Here is a 19,871-nt window from a genome sequence, read left to right as displayed (position 1 = left end):
ATCCCAGTATCTGTTCCATACAGAGCCCTCAAGTGATGGGACCCGCCTCATCCCTGTGAGCCACGAGCCTCGATTCTCTGCTTCTGATGGGTTTACAACCACATGTTCTAGTATCTTCATGGTGTTTAGTGAATGAACATTAATATACAGCGGGCTAGGGCTGCCTATTGTATACTTCACCTCAGTCATAAAGGGAGAAAGTTACCATCAAATTCTAACATAATTACATAAATAATAAGTGCTGGGTGCTAAAGAATTTTTTATTATTATTTTCTGGTGAGAAAAGATGGGCAGCCCTACCAGCTAATGTGGGGACTGCAGATCTTTTATGGAATGTTCATTGGAGAATATACTCACTGTTAGAAAACTAAGAAAACAACACATAAGGTCCTAAGAGAAAATTTAGTGCTTTTCTATAAAGTTGCTTTAGGCTTATAATAAAAATAGGAAGTTGTAGTAAAATTAAGGAGGTCAGGGAGTAATCTTGTTGAGTCAAACTGTTAAAACATCTCTCCCTGAAGGAAACATTTGGAACCAAAGTTACCACCTATAACCTGTTAGTAGCCCAACTAAGATTTCACTTCAGAGACATGAGCGTAGGGAAGTCCTGGTGAGTATCATGACAAGTATGCTTATGTAATGCTGCTTCCAGTGTGTGATACTGACTGCAAAATTATGCTCTTCTGCTCTCGTTCAGAGGCTCCAAAGATTCGCATCCCAAGGCACCTAAAGCAAACCTATATCCGCAGAGTTGGAGAAGCCATCAATCTGGTTATACCTTTCCAGGTAATAATTCAGGGTTGCTCATTTTCTCCTTCCCATGCTGGGGTGTTGAAGGAGTAGAGGGAGGGACTTCAGCATTTAAGTTATTCGTGATTCAGAATTACCTCAGAGGAAAGGCAGGAAAGGATGGAGGAGATTTGGAGAGTGATTAAACAACCTCCTGCTTTACAAGTACAGAAATCTATAAAAGTGGATTTTCCTTCTGCATGAGATAAATGAGGCCTAGTCTTGTCTGAGGCTCAGGGACCATAGGGGGCCAGAGAGGAAACACCAAGGACACACCGAAACAAGAAATGCTTAAAGATCTTTCTGGTTCTATCCATCTGTAAAACTGATCTTCCTTTTAAGTGAAGTTCTTGGTGTAACATTCAGGAAAACAACATGTCCTTACTTCCCATGATTTCCCCAAACCACACTCAAATCACCCAAATTCCAATGAGGGATAACTGACATTTGAAATTTTGATGCCCCTAACTGAAATAAATGAGCATTGTTAAATCATCGCTCCCTCAAAAGTATCTGTTGTTTATAAGGTTAACCAGGCTTTGCATATGATAATCACTTTTGGTCTCTCTCTCTCTCTCTCTCTCTTTCTCTCTCTCTCTCTCTCTCTCTCTCTCTCACTCACTCACTCTCTCACTCTCACACACACACACACACACACAACACCCACTGCACCATTCCCTCCTTACTCATTTGATTCCTTTTATGCCTCTAAACAGTGCTGTTCAGTAGAACTTTCTGTGATGATAGGAATGTTCTGTGTATGCAATGTCCAGTATGGTAGCCAGCAGCCAAATGTGTCTATTGAGGACTTGAAAGGTGCAGCTAGGAACTAGGGCAACTGGGGAAATGAATTTTTAATTTTCCTTAATTTTAATTAGTTTTAGTTTAAATGGCCACATTGAGCTTGCGGCTGTTACGTCAGACAGCATGGCCTTAGAACTAGAATTTAGGTCTCTGAAAACATTTGGATACACACACACATGCAGAGCTGGTTCAAACACAGGCTCCCATGAAAACTAACCTAAAGGGACAGGCAGTTCAGGCCATTCTCATTGCACCCGGGGCCCAGCCTTAGAAGAGGCAGTTAGCTTCTACATACACAGCACCTGAAATCAGAACGGAAGTCAAGGAGGACGTGAGTGTGAACACAGCAGAGGAGGAAGGCGATGGCTTGGCAAGGTTCCTCCCACTTCTGTCCTCCCACAGCCTAAAAAAAAACCAGGAGTTGGCACAAGGCGGGCACCCAGGACCCAGCTCCAGCCCTGGATTGGGGCTGAATCAGCCCTCTAGTTTCCACGTCATGGCAACAGCTAGGGCTAATCCCAGTTCCCAGATCTTGTTGGGAATGGGAGAGTGTATTCAGCTCTGTCCCTGGGTCTGGGAGAGGAGAGAGCATGAGAACAGGGACCTCATAGGTATGGCATCCCAGGGGCTGGTCAGCTACTAGGAAGGGGATGATGAGACTAGTATGTCATGTTTGTATATTTATGTAACCTCTAAAGTTCTCGAACCTTTTCTCATTTGAGCCCCAGATACACCTTGTGAGGCAGGAATGGCAGATTTCCTTACCCTCCTTGAGAAGGGAAGAAACTGACATTCAGAGAAGCTAAGTGACTTGCCCAAAGTCACACAGCAAATAAATGATAGTGCCGTGAACAGAGTCTATATCTCCAGACACTGAATCCAGTGCTTTTTTCACTCCAAACGTTATCAGAGAACTCAGTTTTTTCCCCCAGTAGTTAATAGTAAATTGTACACTTAAGGAAATGAGACCTGGAACTATTTTTCCCATCTTTAACAGTATTGTTCTCTACTTCCCATATGCACATCTGAGCACCTGCAACCATTCTTCAAGCCCTGTGGGGAGGGGTTTGATGTGTGTCTCTCACATTCCTTAGCAGAACCTATCAACAAGTCACATTAGGAGCCCATGGGAAGGCTGTGCGTTTCCCAACGGAATTAATGCTTGGTTCCTGTCTGTGGGGTGAGCCTGGGTGCTCAGGAATCCTAGGAAGTTTCTTTGTAACGTAAACTAAAGCTCATGTCCTTGGGCTTCCCTGGTGGCGCAGTGGTTGAGAGTCCGCCTGCTGAGGCAGAGGACACGGGTTCGTGCCCTGGTCCGGGAAGATCCCACATGCCGTGGAGCGGCTGGGCCCGTGAGCCATGGCTGCTGAGCCTGCGCGTCCGGAACCTGTGCTCTGCAACGGGAGAGGCCGCAACAGTGAGAGGCCCGCGTACTGCCAAAAAAAAAAAAAAACAACTCATGTCCTTGAATGAGATTATAATTACTCAAAGTCTGCTCTTAAAGAATAGTTTCAGCTGCTAGAGAGAACAGAGAGAGAATTACAGACAAGTCTGAAATGAGCAACACAGTACAGTGGAACAATAATAATCATTAGCATGTAGATGATATTAATGAAACACCTCTGCAGTGTACAGAAGCTTTCTAAGAACTTCAGTTGTGATAACCACCCTGAAGAAAGGTACTCTCATTCCACTTTACAGATTGGGAAACTGAGGCAGAGAGTTTAAGTAACTTGCCCAAGGTCACACAGCTATTAAGTAGTGGAGTCAGGATCCAAATACAGATTCTAGGGTCCCAGGGCCCATGTTCTGAACCATTAGGCTGTGATGTGCAGGCTTTGGAGCTGAAGAGACCAGGCTAGAAGACCAGCTTCCAGCACTTAGCTGCAAGGCCTTGTGCAAGTCATTTAATACCTTTATCAAAAAAAGGTGGGGGGGGCTTCCCTGGTGGCACAGTGGTTGAGAGTCCACCTGCCGATGCAGGGGACACGGGTTCGTGCCCCGGTCCGGGAGGATCCCACATGCCGTGGAGCGGCTGGGCCCGTGAGCCATGGCTGCTGAGCCTGTGCGTCCGGAGGCTGTGCTCCGCGGCGGGAGAGGCCACAGCAGTGAGAGGCCCACGTACCAGTAAAAAAAAAAAAAAAAAATGAGGATAATGATACTTATCCTGATGTGAAGAGTAAGGGAAGTTATAAATATCACGTACCTAACATAGTACCTTGCATGCAGAATGCAATCAATGGGCAGTAGTGAATATTACATTACTGCTATAACTGCCCACCACCAGGCCATTTTCCAAACTTGCCTAGGATGGGGTAAGCCACTGCCCATTTATTTAATGCTGAAAAGAAATGAGACAATCTGATCCCCTCCCGCCTCTACTTTTTCTGTCTTTTTTTTTTTTCTTTTAAGGGAAAACCAAGACCAGAAGTAACTTGGAAGAAAGATGGGGCACCTATTGATAAGAATCAGATCAACATTCGCAACTCTGAGACTGATACAATCATATTTATCAGAAAAGCGGAGAGGAGCCATTCTGGGAAATATGATCTGCAGGTCAAAGTGGAAAAATACGTGGAAACTGCATCCATTGATATCCAGGTTGTTGGTAGGTTTGGAGGAGGGAACTAGAACATTCTATATGGAGACAAGTTGTCCTTGTCAATAGGGCAAGAGTCAGAATTTCTTCTGTTAGGCTGGCTCTACAGAAAATTCCTCTTTTTAGAATTTAAAAAAATAGATAAATTAGGAAGATTGGTTAGCATTTTAGAATAATTTTTCACTGACTAAAAGGACTAACCATGGGAGACTTAGGGCATATATAGTAAAGAAAATTAATGTATATTACTTTCTAGTGAAAACTATCAGTACTGTTTTACAATCCAGTTCTCTCTTACTCTGTTTCTCAACTCTTCAATGATAAAACTATTTCCCATGTTGAATTCTTGCATTAAGAAAACATTATAGATTCTAGATATAGTTTAACACGTTTCTTACTACATTTAAAATTTGCTAATAGTAACGTTAATGGAGAATGAAGAATTTTTATTAACTGTAAGCAAGGTACACCTAAGCAGAGTTAAACAGTTAAAGACTGAATTGTGGTTGGTCGCGCAGGGCTTAGATACTTACCTCTCCAAACAAGGTTAGTTCTTACTTGTTTGCACCGTTAGGGCAATAAAGGGAGGATCTCTTACAGTAGACCCTTCTCGCTTGAACTGTTCTATAATGTTTGCAATGTCAAGAAGTAAATTTAAGAGCAGAGTTAGGAGAAGCCTTGTCTCCAGTCAATTTTATGATTACAGTTTATCACATGTGCTAGAATTAGGCTCCCTAACCAAAGGAGCAGCTTCCTGTGGCAAGCCTTCCCTTAGATGAAAGCTCATGTCCTTTAAACTAAGCAATCTTTTCGTGCTGACTAAACTGTCTTGATTTTTGTTAAGTTGAAAGGAGTGTTGAGGATGTTCTGTGTGCCCTTGGGTCTGGCCTGGCTCCATTTAATTTTATTTAATTGATTTATTTATTTTAAACATCTTTATTGGAGTATAATTGCTTTACAACGCTGTATTAGTTTCTGCTATATAACAAAGTGAATCAGCTATACATATACATATATCCCCATATCCCCTCCCTCTTGTGTCTCCCTCCCACCCTCCCTATCCCATCCTTCTAGGTGGACACAAAGCACAGAGCTGATCACCCTGTGCTATGCGCTGGCTCTATTTTAATGGAAGCCCTTGTGGTTGGGTCTGGAAGAGCCTTGCCCTCTGAAACACGACAAAGGACTTTTTTCTTTTTCCTACTTTGCCATGTAGTTACTTTACCAGGTAGTTACGAGCACCTGGCACGTCACTCACACGCTCAAAGTGTTCAATAAATAGTAACAATTAGTATCCTACTTATTTTATTAGTCCCAAGTTCATGTTTCTGCCATGACTGTAAAAATCTAGCCATTTACTGTTGGGGAGCCAGTGTTTGAAAAGCCAACGTGAACTTTGAAGACAAAGCAGACCTGGGGTGCAGGTGGGAAGTTGAACTGGGGGAAGACATCTGTCTGTAGGACAGGTTGGTGAAAACAGGAGATAGAAAACTGTGGTTGTAGAGACTCATTGTTGGTAATTGTAGAAAGGAAGTGAGGATTATCACTGTGGTTTCCCTCCACCCCCGGAGCCCATGAAGACTGCATGTTAAATGTTGCTTAAAAGAGAGAAAAACATGAGAAAGCACTCTGATATTTACTCTTTTCAATCTGACATTTCAAATAGAAATAATTATAGTTGCATTTTAATACCTGAAAAATATTTCAGGACAGAAAGGGTACTGCTTGCACCGCAAAGGATAACAGATGTGAAATTTCTCTGAAAAAATTAACAAGTGCTATGTAGATACGTAATATTATTGTCCTTCCTTGAACCTCTATGCGTGATTTTTTTTGAGGGGGCCTCCCAATGAAGATTTAGTTTTCTTTTTTATTAATTAATTTTTCTTGAAGTATAGTTGATTTACAATGTTGTGTTCATTTCTGCTGTATAGCAGAGTGAATACATATACATATATCCACTCTTTTTAGATTCTATTCCCATATAGGTCATTACAGAGTATTGGGTAGAGTTCCCTGTGCTACCCGGTAGGTTCTTATTAGTTATCTATTTTATATATACTAGTGTTATATTTCAGTCCCAACCTTCCACTTTATTCCTCCCCCCAAGTTTTCGTTTACTTGACTTTGGGCCTTTCTGAATGTTACTGCAATTTACTGGAAGGTCAGAGGTCACAGAAATTCATAGTGCAGAAAATAAAGTGAAGAAAGACTTTATTTCTTCATGAATGCATTCTACTTCCATAACATGGAAACACTGATAAATACAAATGAATCTTGGAGGGAGCGATGGCCGAGGAAATAAGTTTTCCTCACTCCCATTAAAGGTGCCTTTTGAGTGCAGCAGAGGACCTCTCTCACAGACAGTGGGCTTCGGGCCTCTCACCGAAAGCTGGAGCTACACAGCCCAGGTAGGCTCTATGATTTCAAGTCTAGCATCAGCTTACCTTTCCCATTAGGCAGGGTAGCCTGTGACTCACTGCCAGTAGTCGGCCCCTGGAGGGATGGTTAATGATGTTTGAAGTTTCATTTACATTTGCCTTTCAAAATCCTTTTCTTTCCATGAAGATGAAAGTCAAGGGTTTCCAGATAAGATTAGTAGGAGTGCGTTGTACTTCTCCGGAGAAGAAGAATGCAAAAGAAACGTGGGTAGAAATACAGGAAGGAAAGGACATTTTAAAATATCCTCCTGTAACGAGGTCTAGGTAGGGGGGAAAGTGACCTCACAGTGATGCCATGAATTCATCCTACAGACCGTCCGGGTCCACCCCAAGTTGTGAAGATCGACGATGTCTGGGGAGAGAATGTTGCTCTATCATGGACACCACCAAAGGATGATGGGAATACTGCCATTACAGGGTACACGATCCAGAAGGCCGACAAGAAGAGCATGGTAAGGTCTGGCTTTCTCTGGTTCCGCAGCAGCAAAATAACATTTCATCAGAAGTAAAGGGGGAAGCATGAGGTCCTCTCTGGTGAGGAACTCATGAGGGACATGGAGAAGTGATGTGGCACAGTGGAAAGGGTAAAGCCTTGGGAGCCGCGAAGAGTTGGACTTGCATTTCCACTTAAAACCACATACACATGTGGTCACTTAACCTCTTTGATCTCCATTTCCCTCATCTGTAAAATAAGGACACTGATGTTTACCTCGCTTGTTTATCAAGAGGCTAAAACAGGGGCTGCCCTGGAGGTCCACTGGCTAAGACTCCATGCTTCCACTGCGGGGGGTGTGGGTTCGATCCCTGGGCAGGGAACTAAGATCCTGCATGTCGCACAGTGAGGCCGAAACAATATAAAGCAACTGGCAGAATGCTCAGTAGAATTCAGTAAAGTTATTCGTTCAACAGATATTTACTCACTGTGGATTCTGACTCAGATCTGCACCCATGCAACTTCTTCCTCCTTGTAAAATGAATGTTGGTAGCATGGACTGATGTCTTTAAAAAAAAAAAAAAAATTCCAGTTAGAAAAGAAAGATTCTAAAGGTAACGGCATATGCAAAGGTCCTGAGGAGGAGAAGCATTTAGAGTATTCAAGAAGCAACTCAGTTGGAGTATGAATTATTATTACCTATGTTAGATCACCAGATTTTAAATGTTAAAGTCTAGGTCTTTCTGAATCAGAATCCATCCACTACAACTACCATTGCTCTACCTGTAAGTCAATGAATGAATAAATGAATGTTTGGACACAGGATGGCTTGGAGCCACTATTCATTCTCATAGGAAGAGTAAAACATCGTACCAAATGATATTGATAGGAAGTCTGCAGGCATTTACACTGCTAGATGTCAGTAAGAACTTAGGGTATAAGGTTACATTGGGTTAATAGAAGGGGAGAGGGTTGGAAAGAGCAGTCTAAGTAACTGGAATGGATTTCAAGCCTTGCCTTTCCATAAACTATTTCTAGCATGTCTTTCCCCCCACCCCTGGGTGGGTGTTACATGACAAAATAAGACTTGGCATTTACAGAAACATGTTTCAGCCAAACCTGGACAGCTTGAGAGCTAGATCAATGGATGACTTTGCAGGGGAAGTATTTACCACCTTGGATTTCCTTAGCAATGAGGGCTCTTCTTTGGACCTTGGTCCAGATACTGGCAGTGAATCCAGGGGTACCACACTGCCTCCAGGTGCCCCCCATTCTTCCACCCCCACCACATTGCCAACAGTTGTCTTCTCAGATATCTAGTCAAGTCCAGCTGAACCAGGACTTTCCTGCTGCTTCGTGTGTCTGAGGTCTGCCTGCTGACAGGAGAGGAACCCCAATCCCATCCCCTTGTGTTTCTGGTGCATTTCAGCAAGGGCAGGCCTACAGACCAGAAGATGCTCACTCTGCCCAGTGCACTTCCCCGGAGGTCACCACACCACTATCTCACTGTGGCTACAGATGCTGTTTTCCACTTAAATCCTATAGTCCTTTATACCTTCCATAAACATTGTTCTCACAATGTATGCCAACACATTCATTTATTCATTCATTAACTATTTGTTGAGCAGTGTTCTAGCTGGTGGATCAAAAACAAAAAGACAGCTCCTCGGGCTTCCCTGGTGGCGCAGTGGTTGAGAGTCCGCCTGCCGATGCAGGGGACACGGGTTCGTGCCCCGGTCCGGGAAGATCCCACATGCTGTGGAGCGGCTGGGCCCGTGAGCCATGGCCGCTGAGCCTGCACGTCCGGAGCCTGTGCTCCTCAACGGGAGAGGCCACAACAGTGAGAGGCCCGCGTACCGCAAAAAAAAAAAAAAAAAAAAAAAAAAAAAAAAAAAAAAGACAGCTCCTGCTCTTGGACCACTCATAGTTTAAGCAAGCAGAAAGACATAAAGCCAAATGATAAAAAGTTTAATAAATGTTGGAATAAAGGTTTGCATAAAGTGCTTTGGAAATAAAGGAGGGCATAACTACAATTGTCTGGTGTCTTTAAAATATCCCAAATATAGAGATGATCATGGCCCCTAAAAGTTGCAAGGAAAATCGTTTTCCTTTCTGAAATTTTTTGTCAGCAAATATATTTTCTCAATTAGTGGTACTAAACATATGTAGTACAATGTGGTTTTCTACTGGTGGCAACATAAACTTTGAAACCACTGTATTTCTTGACATGGTGAGGAAAAAGTCAAAAAAAAGAGAATAATATAGCTTTAGCTCATTCATTCATTCCTGTATTCAATGAACATTTATTTTGTGCATGCTACCTACTGTATACCAGGTGCTGTGAGAAGGCACTGGAAATACAGGGGTGAGAAGAAAAGTCCATTTTTACCATCACTGTGTATCCATTCCAGTGGGGGAGGTAGCAGATAAGTAAAATAGTAAGTATGTCATATATTTAAGGTAACAAGTACTGTGAAGAAAACGTAGCCAGGTTAAGGTGAAAAAGTATGACCAAAGTAGAGTGGTGAGAGGGTAAACAGTAGAGGAAGTAATATCTGAGCAAAGAATTGAAAGAACCTGTGGTAATAATGTTAGGCAAGTTGATTGGGTGGTATTAATTTTTGTGGTTTAGCATCATCTCTCCCTCAGAATAGATAAGTTGGCATGAAAATTCTATAATTATACTTTGTTATACAAAAGATAAATAGGCAGGTAGGTAGGTAGACAGATAGATGACAGACACTGCACAGTAATGTAGAAAATATAAAGATAGTAGTTGACATTGTCCATGGAAATAACCAATAACCAATTTACTATAAGAATAGAGGAGGGCTTCCCGGGTGGCGCAGTGGTTGAGAGTCTGCCTGCCGATGCAGGGGACGCGGGTTCGTGCCCCGGTCCGGGAAGATCCCACATGCCGCGGAGCGGCTGGGCCCGTGAGCCGTGGCCGCTGAGCCTGCGCGTCCGGAGCCTGTGCTCCGCAGCGGGAGAGGCCACAACAGTGAGAGGCCCGCGTACCCAAAAAAAAAAAAAAAATAGAGGAGAGGACTATAGCCCGGCAGACAGCCTCTCAGACAGCTCTGAGGAACTGCTCCACAGAAGCATAGCTTTCAGCACAGTTTTTCTTTCTTTTTTTTTTTTTTTTTTTTTTTTTTTGCGTTACTTGGGCCTCTCACTGTTGTGGCCTCTCCCGTCGCGGAGCACAGGCTCTGGACGCGCAGGCTCAGCGGCCACGGCTCACGCGCCCAGCCGCTCCGCGGCATGTGGGATCCTCCCAGACCGGGGCACGAACCCGTGTCCCCTGCATCGGCAGGCGGACTCTCAACCACTGCGCCACCAGGGAAGCCCCAGCACAGTTTTTAACCTTGTTTGAACAAAGAACCTCAGATATGACAGAGATACATTCCTTCAAGGTTTCCAAAAGAGACAGTTCAGCACATACACAGCAAGTCATTATGACTTTGGTGCCCGAGGAAGGGAGCTTTATCACGGAAGGAGTACAAGCATTGATGTCCCAGGAAAGGAGGCATTTATCTGATCTTCAAAAGAGACCTTCTTCACTTCTGGACAGTGCATGCTTTTCTTTAAATGGTTAAAGCAGGTGTACAATGTATGTTTATTAGGCCCCAAAACGGGCTGTTCTAGTTAGCATAAAGTTTAAGTTAAACCACATATAAGCCAGAATGACTTCTTCATACCTCAATATATGAAAATTTCTTCCATCCACATCTAGGGTAAATGAATCTAATGTGTAAATGAAGATTAAATGACGTAGTCAAGTGTAAATCAATTGTAAAGCGTTAAACAAATTAAATATACATTTCTGTTACCCTCAGTATAAAAAATTAGTGCTCTTTTTTCCTCTTAGTTAATGCAACATCCCTGTTATTTATTTGAATCAACAGGTGAAATAGCTGTGTATTTTTAAGTGATTTTCCTCAAATTCTTATTTTTGTTTTCAGGAGTGGTTCACTGTCATTGAGCATTATCACCGAACCAGTGCCACCATTACTGAACTGGTTATCGGAAATGAGTATTACTTCCGGGTGTTTGCTGAAAACATGTGCGGCCTCAGTGAGGATGCAACAATGACAAAAGAGAGTGCCCTGATTGCCAAGGATGGTGAGTTGGAAGCGGGCTGGACATCTGGGAACCTTGATTTTCAGTGATGAGACAGAGAAGACAGAAAGAAAAAGAGATGTGGTGAAAGGGGATAAGAATATCATAAACACACATTTAAAATTATGGTAAGGAGATGCAGCCACAGGCCAGGGAATGCTGGCAGCCACCAGAAGCTGGAGGAGGCAAGGAACAGATTCCCTGCTCCAATCTCCAGGGTCAGCGTGGCCCTGCCAACACCTTGATTTTGTATCTCTGGCCTCAAGAACTGTGAAGGAATAAATTTCTGTTGTCGTAAGAAATAAAAAATAATAAATAATAAAATTATGGTAAGAACGTCCAACCAAAATGTTAATCTTACAAGTAAAATATTTTAAGGAAAATTATATTATGATTGCGTTTTTTAACGTACAAGCTTTCATTCATGGCAACATCCTGGTAGTGGGTCTCTCAATGGCTAAGATCACAGGGGTAGGAAAAAGTCACCATTTACTTTTAGAGCTTGGGTTACTTTTATTCTTGGACACCTTCAAGGATGCTACACATGAGAGCCACTTTTCAATGAAAGGAGAAGTTGGATTCCACCCCTGTCATTTCATTTCCTCATAAACCGTGTCCTTCCTGCCCTTCCTCGTTACTTTCACGTTAAAGCACATTGTTGAGCAAAACACCCAGACACTGAATTCTTCCCAATACTTATTTCAGTTCCAGATGACCCCTCTGGGTTTCTTTCCTGTGTGTGATGGGCTGTACATTGGTATCCTTCTGAATGAATGCCCTGTGGCCTTCACACATGTTTTTCTAAGCTCAGGGAAGTTTTCAACGTGAGTCAAGTATGCTAAGAATAATATATTCTCAGGCCAATTTGTATATCTCTAATGCTTGTTTTTAAGGTAAAATCTACAAAAATCCAGTGTATGAAGACTTCAATTTCACAGAGGCACCCATGTTTACTCAGCCATTGGTCAACACCTACGCCATAGCTGGTTACAATGCCACCCTGAACTGCAGTGTGAGAGGAAATCCTAAGGTACCATGTTTTGGGGTTTTTTTAATCACATTAATTAAATTTAAAAATTAATTCCCAACCCCCCTCTTTTATATTCACTCTGTCATAATTATAAGTAGTAATATAAACTGAGCTTCCAACTGCTATTTGTGTCTTTTTCTGGGATACAGAGGGGGGTACAGGGTGGTGGTATTGGTGGATAATAAAGGACACTATTTAAATGTAGAAAAAATATTTATATTTCTTTACTAACTAAGGGACACTTTCTAAGGAAAAACCAAACCACTTATTTTTAAAAGAACGGAGAGATAAAGAGATGGAAGTAATATTGTGTCACCTGAAAAATTAGATGGTGATATTGATTTATCAAGCTTCCTGTAATAGTGTAAAGCAAATAACTGTACTATAGTGCAAGGCAGAATTCGAATGTACAGTGATAAGGGTACAGAGTACCAGGAAGGGAGAGATCGCATCTGACTGAAGAGATTTAGAAAGGATTTCAGGTTTCATGTTGCTGGCATTTGAAAAGAACAGCAAATGAATGAATGTTGCCCATAGAGCTATCTATCCTTTGGTGGCACTGAGAGAAAGTGCCCTAGAATTTGGAAAAATTGCAAACAGTGATATTTTTCCTGCATATACCATGAGCAGAAATAGAGAAGTCAAAGGGAGAAGACAGCCTGAGGGTGGGAGGAAGATGCTGAATTCATGTTTAATTGGAGGTGATGTTGGTACATTCAAGCGGGAACGACCAGGAGGCGAGGAGAGCATCGCCAGAGCTTGGGAGAAAGGCGAGGGCTGTGACTCTTGGTTTGGGTGACCCAAGCATGGGGACGCTGCATCCCACCCCTTGGAGCCAAGGCTCTAGAAAGGAATATCAAACAAAAGAGAGTAGTGAAGCAAAATGTCAAGGAGCAAGGTGTGAGCCTCAGGAAGTACTCCCATTTGAAAGGCGGAAGGAGGAAGAGGACGGTGTGAAGGACACTGAGAAGTGCTGTCTCTGGGTCTGAGCAAGACAAAATCAATAAGAGGGAGAGTGTGGAGGGTGTGCATTTACAGAAGGGAGAAGAAGACAATATGAAAAAGAAATGGCAAGTCAGTGGTATCAACTGTAGTTCAGAAGTCAAGCAGAATGGAGTAGCCTTCCTGGGCGATTGATCTGGGATTATCCGTTTGGAGTAGATCCATCCATTGCCACCAGGTGATGAAAACAGATGTCAGAAGAGAGGTTAAATGGTGAGGAGGCATAAGCAGCCCATAAAGAATTAGAAAAGCATATCAGGGAAAGGAAGTAGAGAAAACTGGCTGGTGATGACGCCTTACAGGGATTCTTTGAAAAACACTGAGCAGTATACACTCTGCCGGATGAGTTAACCTCATGGACCTGTAGATCAAATTTAAATGTAACTGAATCTTGGGGAAGATTGCCCCAGGGCTGTCCTCTGAACAAATCTGGCTGGCTTCTTCAGAACTGCCCCTTCGCTTTCTTGCCAAGCATTAAGTAGAATTTAATCTGAGAGAAACGGTTCTCAAGTTGACGTGGATTCTTCTTAGATGTAGTAGTTTCTTTCTAAGCCATGCTTTAAAATTCTGTCACTGGCTTTGATGGTCTATCATTAGGCTAAGTACAGATATGTTTTGCCCTAATTTGCTTCCATCTTCAGCCCAAAATTACCTGGTTGAAAAACAAAGTTGCTATCGTGGATGACCCAAGATACAGGATGTTCAGCAACCAGGGGGTCTGTACTCTGGAGATTCGAAAGCCCAGCCCCTATGACGGAGGCACCTACAGCTGCAAAGCAGTCAATGACCTTGGGGCAATGGAGATCGAATGCAAACTGGAGGTGAAAGGTATGACATCCCAGATCTTGTGTAGACTGAACTGAAAGAAAATCATTTAATTATTGTGCTTACTGCCAAATCCCAATTACTTGCCAACATTTTCTGGGGGAGGGGAGGAAGGAGGGAGAAGGTTTGGGGAGGGAAGACATTTTTACATTCTGAACTCACTCTTATTTGTGATGGCTACTTGATTTTGTAAGTTGACTTACTTTCATCTCTTGCAATTCTTGTTAACTAAAGCACTATTAATTTCAATGAATTGTGGTATGTGCACAGCATGGTAACAATGAATCAAGTCAAAGGGGTATTACTTTGGTGATGTAGTCCATCTTAGATAAATAGAAGCCTCATGTAAAAACGCATCTAATGAAACTGCAGTTGAGGAATTTAACTATTTTTGTGAAACTTTCTATGTATATGTAAATTTACTAATTTAGTATTTAATATTACACATGTAGAATTCAGCATACACATATTATAACCCATTCCTTTAAAAATCTCACTAGAGAATTTCCATTTGTAGGTATGCATTTCATTTATACTAGTTTTCAGAAGTGTTGCAGGTAATGTAAACCAAGAAAACACATGAAGATTTATGTGGTAGAAAAGTCTCAGTGTAATTGTCCTCTTAATCAATTTTCATATTAATTGAGTATAATTTGTATCCTGAAGTTTTTTTCTTGACAATCAATACCTTTTGGGATACGATGAAAACTCTTACAGCTGTCAGAGTCACCGTTAGGAGATAAGGAGTGACATGATCCTAATGTCTTTTCTCTCATTCTTATTGCATTATTTTGCCATTTTGTGATAACCAAAGTCTTTACTTTTCCTACCTCTCTATAATGAAGAAATTATAATCTAAAAGTCAGATATAACTTTATAAATATCTATTTTAGAAAAAACATAGTAAATGCCTAGGGTATTTATGTAAACAATAACAACAACAACAAAAGAGTTTTTTAGTCCTAAATCTAGTGTAAATATAGTAGAGAAACTTCTCGAAAAAATTTTTTCCTTCTGTAACTTTAAAAAACCAGTATTCTCTCTGTTATGATTTTTGTCCATCCTCAGATAATACAGGATAGTAGATTCACAATTGAAAGAAAGAAAATTTTTAAGTTTTTTCCCTCTTAAATGTAAAGCATATAATATTCTTAGAAAATTTCAAACTTTACTATTGAGATAGTGGATACAAATTTAAATGTTGTTCTTTTAGCTATTTATTAGCTTTTTTTTTTTTTCGGCTGTGCCACGTGGCACGTGGGGTCCTAGTTCCCCGACCAGGGAGCGAACCCGGGCCCCCTGCACTGGAAGCATCAAGGCTTAACCATTGCACTGCCAGGGAAGTCCTATTTATTAGCTTTAAAGGCAGATTAAGGTCATAGTTGCAAACACATCTGGTTTCTAAACTCCTTATTAGTTCCACGGTATTGTTGGTACTTATGTTCCAACACCCAAAAAACAAGAACGCAAAAATCAAAAACCCAATACCACTTCTGCATGCTTTGAAAATACCTGAATGTTGCTAATGATATAAAATGATGGTTTCAAAATGGTTCAAAATTTGGGGTCCTCCATAAGTGAATAATGTTATGCATATAAATGCTATATTCTTTCTAGTAATTGTATAGTAATTGAATTTAATAACATAAATAATGTATTCTAGTATATAAATTCATAATAAGATATCAACTGTGATGTATTAGTAAAAGCTTTTGGTCCTAAAAGTAAAGCCACCATTATTTATCATCAGATTGTTATCTGATAATAGGTGACTTGAATCAAGTTAAGCTGTGAAAAAAAAAAAAAGTAAGACTGTCAACCGAGAATAAATAAATACTGGTGCAAATATTCTAATTCTGCAGTGATATATCAAGGAGTAAATTCCCCTGGACAACCAATCTTCCTGGCGGGGCAGCAACAGGTTTTATAAGTTCATATCCCACTGGATATTTCTTCTTTCCATTCCATTCCTCTTACATGAAATCGCACTTTGCATGTAAAGCTTGTCTTTCTCATTTGCTTTTAAATGTATTTCTTAGCAGCTCATGGCATACAGTGGTTATGCCATGAACAAGGAAGGCAAAATTATTCAAGGATGTTAGGTAATATAGGAATAAGTGTTGTCAGAAAACTAAGGACCATACCACAGGTTCCCATAAATAAAGCCAGAAAGCCACATTTGAAGATGACCTCATTTTAGATATAAGGTTACCAAAATTTGGGAATCATTTGGCATTTCTTTAATATTTTCAAGTGTAGAGAGAGATGTTCTTCCTTTAAGATAGCTTCCAGTGTGGGTTCGTTAGATTCACGTTGAAGTTCAGAAAATTGAACATTTTTCCATTGCTAAGTTGTAGAAAAATTGTTCTGGGCATTTTTGATGGGGAGAGGACACAGATAAAAAGCTATTTGGACTGGTTGAATCCAATATCTGGAAACTTTCATATTTAAGATTTTCCAATGAAAAATTCTCTAGTAGAATGTCTGTAACCCATCTATCCATTGAACATTTTGGATAATTTCGTGGGACCAAGATTATTTCATATATTCATGAATTTAAAAGGAAAGAATATTCTAGGCTCCATTACTAAATGTATTAAGCGATAAATGAGTCCTACAGTATATGTATGATTGATCCCCTATTTGGAAGAGCAAATTAAGAGGTTCTCTGGGGCTAGGTGAACAACCTGATGTAAACTCTGATGACATAGACCCATGCCTGAGTTTACAATGTTTGCTCTCTGAATTTCTAGAGATAACATCAACTTTCGAAAGAGGAAAGAATTAGGACTCTTTCTTTAAAAGTTTTGTAGATTGCATGTATAGTCACTTTCTAGCCTGTTTTTTTAAGCCTTGCATTTAGTTAGATCAGTCATATATAGTCAGTTCAGAATACAATATTCTAGAATAGTCTAATTTCTATATCCACTTGATAATTTTGCCTTTTAGAATTTCAACATATATATATGTATACTAATGCTTTGCTGATTGTCCATGTTTTTCTGTTGTTGAAAAACACAATATATATATGTTGTAGGGGGGTTTCTTTAGCTAATGGTTTGGAAACTGTTACCATAATTATTCACTTTACAGTCGAATTGGCTTTGCCACCTGTTCAGGCAAAGTGGTTGTGCATATTAATAAATGTTTTACCTATTAATGATCCTTTTGAAGTGACTGGATCCCAGCCCTTCATTCCGTGCGCTTCTATTTTCCTGTACTTTTCACCTGACTAAGGATTAATGAAATCACCTCATCATAATCGTGACCATAATTTCATCCAAGTACTCAACTTTGGTTTTAGCATTTTATTAATGCTTACAACATGTCTCTCTCTCTCTCTCTCTCTCTCTCTCTCTCTCTCTCTCTCTTTTCCTTAGTTGTAGCACAGTAAGGATTTTTGAATGTATATTATCATCTAAGGTAAGCTTTCATATGGTTTTGGCATATGAAGCTTATGACTGTCATAAGCCATACCAAGCCTGTGGAGTATGGCATGATTTTCATTATGCAACCCAATGAAAATAGACTATTTAAACTCCCTAACATTGTAGTTTTAATGTGTATTTCAGTATCTTGCCATTAACAGCTAGTACTTATTCATCACAACAATCTTCTGTTGACATGAAGCAAGTTGTTGAATGCAGTAGAGCATGAATTAAAGCATTTAATGTAGATGAAAATGAGTGATACCCAAGCATTCTGAGCTCTTTGCATCAAGGAATGGACATGTACATAAGTGGCATCATTTCTACCAATATGTGACTTTTTTAAAAAAAAAAAAGGAGAATGACTTTCCCAAATTGCATTAAAGAAGTTTTAAGAATGTTCAAATGGCATGCTGTTTTTGTCTGGATGTGAATTTATTAGCAAATAGTAAAACACTTCTCTAAAGGACCATTTTTATGGTTTCGTGGGTTCTCTCGTGAAGGGTACTTTTATTTTTTAAATATAATTCAGAACCATGGAGGGTAAGTATGAAATATTAGTAGGTGTTTCTCTTACCTTCAGAAGGCATTGGACAGGTTTTACTATTTTTAACAAAATATTTCCAGTTTTTGCACTTTTGACAGTGTATGAATAGCCAAAGTTAAAGGAGTAGTTCCTTTTTTCTTCTCCCATGTGCTTGAATGGGAACTCTTTGTGCTTAATTGAAAGAAACATTAACAAACTGGAAACGGTTCTTCCCACTGATTTGTAACATGATTTGCATTTATTCTGCCATTCATTCAGAACACTTAAATCATCTATAGAGGAACCTCGAAAAGAGCAATCAAAACCTCGAAAAGAGCAATAAACACTCTCCAACTAGTGAGGAATTTGAGAACGAATAATAGTAGGGAACAAAAAACTGCTGTGGGTCTGCAGGGAACTTGCTTTTCCTTCTAGATGCCAAATGTTTTAGATTCTAAAGTTGCTAAACCCAGGAGAAGCTTTCCAAGTAGGGACTGAGTGAATCTTTGTAACTAACTGGAACATAATTAGTCACGTTTCCAGGCAGCTAGTCAAGAAGTCTTGTTTCAGGGATTTTTCACGTGTAGACGGTTTTGACTTTGCCTTTTCCTTCTCGTCCTTTCTAGGTGGTCTTTCCTTCTGCAGGCTCCTCTTGCAAGGTGTGCCTCCTAGCGTAATTGATTCATACTTGAGAGAATTGCACTCAAGCAATCCTGAGGAATACTAAGGGCCTGGGCACTGCCGCTCTGCTCACCACTGCTTTGAAATCGGGTTGCAATGAGAAAGCATTTTCTGTTTTGCTCCCAGGCTCCCAAGTGTGGTTGTTTTCTTTCCTCCTGATGTTGAAAAAAAAAAAAAGATGTTTGCACAGATTGCTTAATTAAAAATTGCAAACAAAATCTCATTTGAAGTTAGCATTTTGGTCATTGTTGTCTGTGCTTGGTCACTGTACTTTCCAAAAAAAGCAAGCTATAGAATAAGCAAAAGCATTTATTTTAATTTAAAATAGTAGGCTCTAAATGCTTTGTTTTCCCCTAGAGTAAAAAAATGGTACAATACACCGTAATAGAATCTTAAAAACACATCTTTCTTTTGATCTAAGAGATTTTTCTAAGCAAAGAAGAGTTGTTTATTTCATACAACCCTACTTAACACCAGGGGATCTGTGCCCTTTTCCCCATTTAAAGTCATTACAAGACTTTTTAAAGTCTTTCAGACAAGTTTTCTCAACAGAAGGGAAAATGTATTCAATCAATGGTACAATAAATCTGAAGTGTTTATGATGAAATGACACAGTATTCGTTTATGTGTTTCGGGTTTGCATGATCAGCCAGAAAGGATCTTGGGAGCCAAGATGCTACCAAACTCAGGCCTGACCCAAATCACGTCTCTGGCATAGCATCCTGGCCAAATCCACCAGAGTTCCTGCCAAGACAGCTAGTCACAGTGATGGAGAGCTGTTGCAGACTACAGAGCAGTTACAGATTTAGAGTTTGCTGATGGCCTCCATTCAAACTGATGAAAACCTTTCCCCAAATCTAGAAACTGAGAAACGTTCGTGCAAGCCTGTCATCTTTTTAGCAACATCCTTCACTCTTCCTGATGTTACAGAGAAAGTCTCCGTTAGGGAAGTGGAGTAGAAGGGGGAGTCAAGTACCGTACCATTATTGTTTTCTCCCTCGCCTCCCTCCCTTTTGTTCTTTTGGCCTTTTGTTCTAGGAGCTAAATACATCCTGACCTACAGGGAGACCCACAGCGTCCTGGGACAGCATCTTAAAGTTTCTGCTCTGCTTCCTTTCCAGATCAGAGCTGGGAAGATGTGATGATAGCCAGGAACCTGGGTAGTAGTTGTGGGGCTCATAAAGGGAAGGAGTG

The 19,871-nt window shown here is 40.6% G+C and overlaps 1 protein-coding gene across 10 annotated transcripts in view; it reads left to right on the top strand.

The window, feature by feature from the left end:
• The window catches only part of MYBPC1 (myosin binding protein C1), a 96,347-nt gene extending 77,075 nt beyond the window's left edge, over positions 1 to 19,272 (top strand). For 6 of the 10 annotated variants that reach the window (XM_073788290.1, XM_073788286.1, XM_073788291.1 and 3 more), the window contains 7 exons: positions 698 to 786; positions 4,006 to 4,201; positions 6,946 to 7,085; positions 11,029 to 11,188; positions 12,079 to 12,215; positions 13,859 to 14,045; positions 18,623 to 19,272. In XM_073788290.1, coding sequence (XP_073644391.1) covers positions 698 to 786; positions 4,006 to 4,201; positions 6,946 to 7,085; positions 11,029 to 11,188; positions 12,079 to 12,215; positions 13,859 to 14,045; positions 18,623 to 18,723 — 1,010 coding nt within the window. In that variant the 3' untranslated portion in view covers positions 18,724 to 19,272. Of the gene's footprint in view, positions 1 to 697; positions 787 to 4,005; positions 4,202 to 6,945; positions 7,086 to 11,028; positions 11,189 to 12,078; positions 12,216 to 13,858; positions 14,046 to 15,904; positions 15,964 to 17,422; positions 17,466 to 18,622 lie in introns of all 10 variants that reach the window. The other 4 variants (XM_073788294.1, XM_073788288.1, XM_073788293.1 and 1 more) reach the window with 3 other exon arrangements.
• Positions 19,273 to 19,871: the final 599 nt, after the last annotated feature.

Source organism: Tursiops truncatus, chromosome 11 (assembly GCF_011762595.2).
Source record: "Tursiops truncatus isolate mTurTru1 chromosome 11, mTurTru1.mat.Y, whole genome shotgun sequence".
NCBI classification, from domain to species: Eukaryota; Metazoa; Chordata; class Mammalia; order Artiodactyla; family Delphinidae; genus Tursiops; species Tursiops truncatus.
The sequence above is the reverse complement of the archived record's forward strand: the minus strand, read 5'-3'. Positions and strand labels throughout refer to the sequence as shown.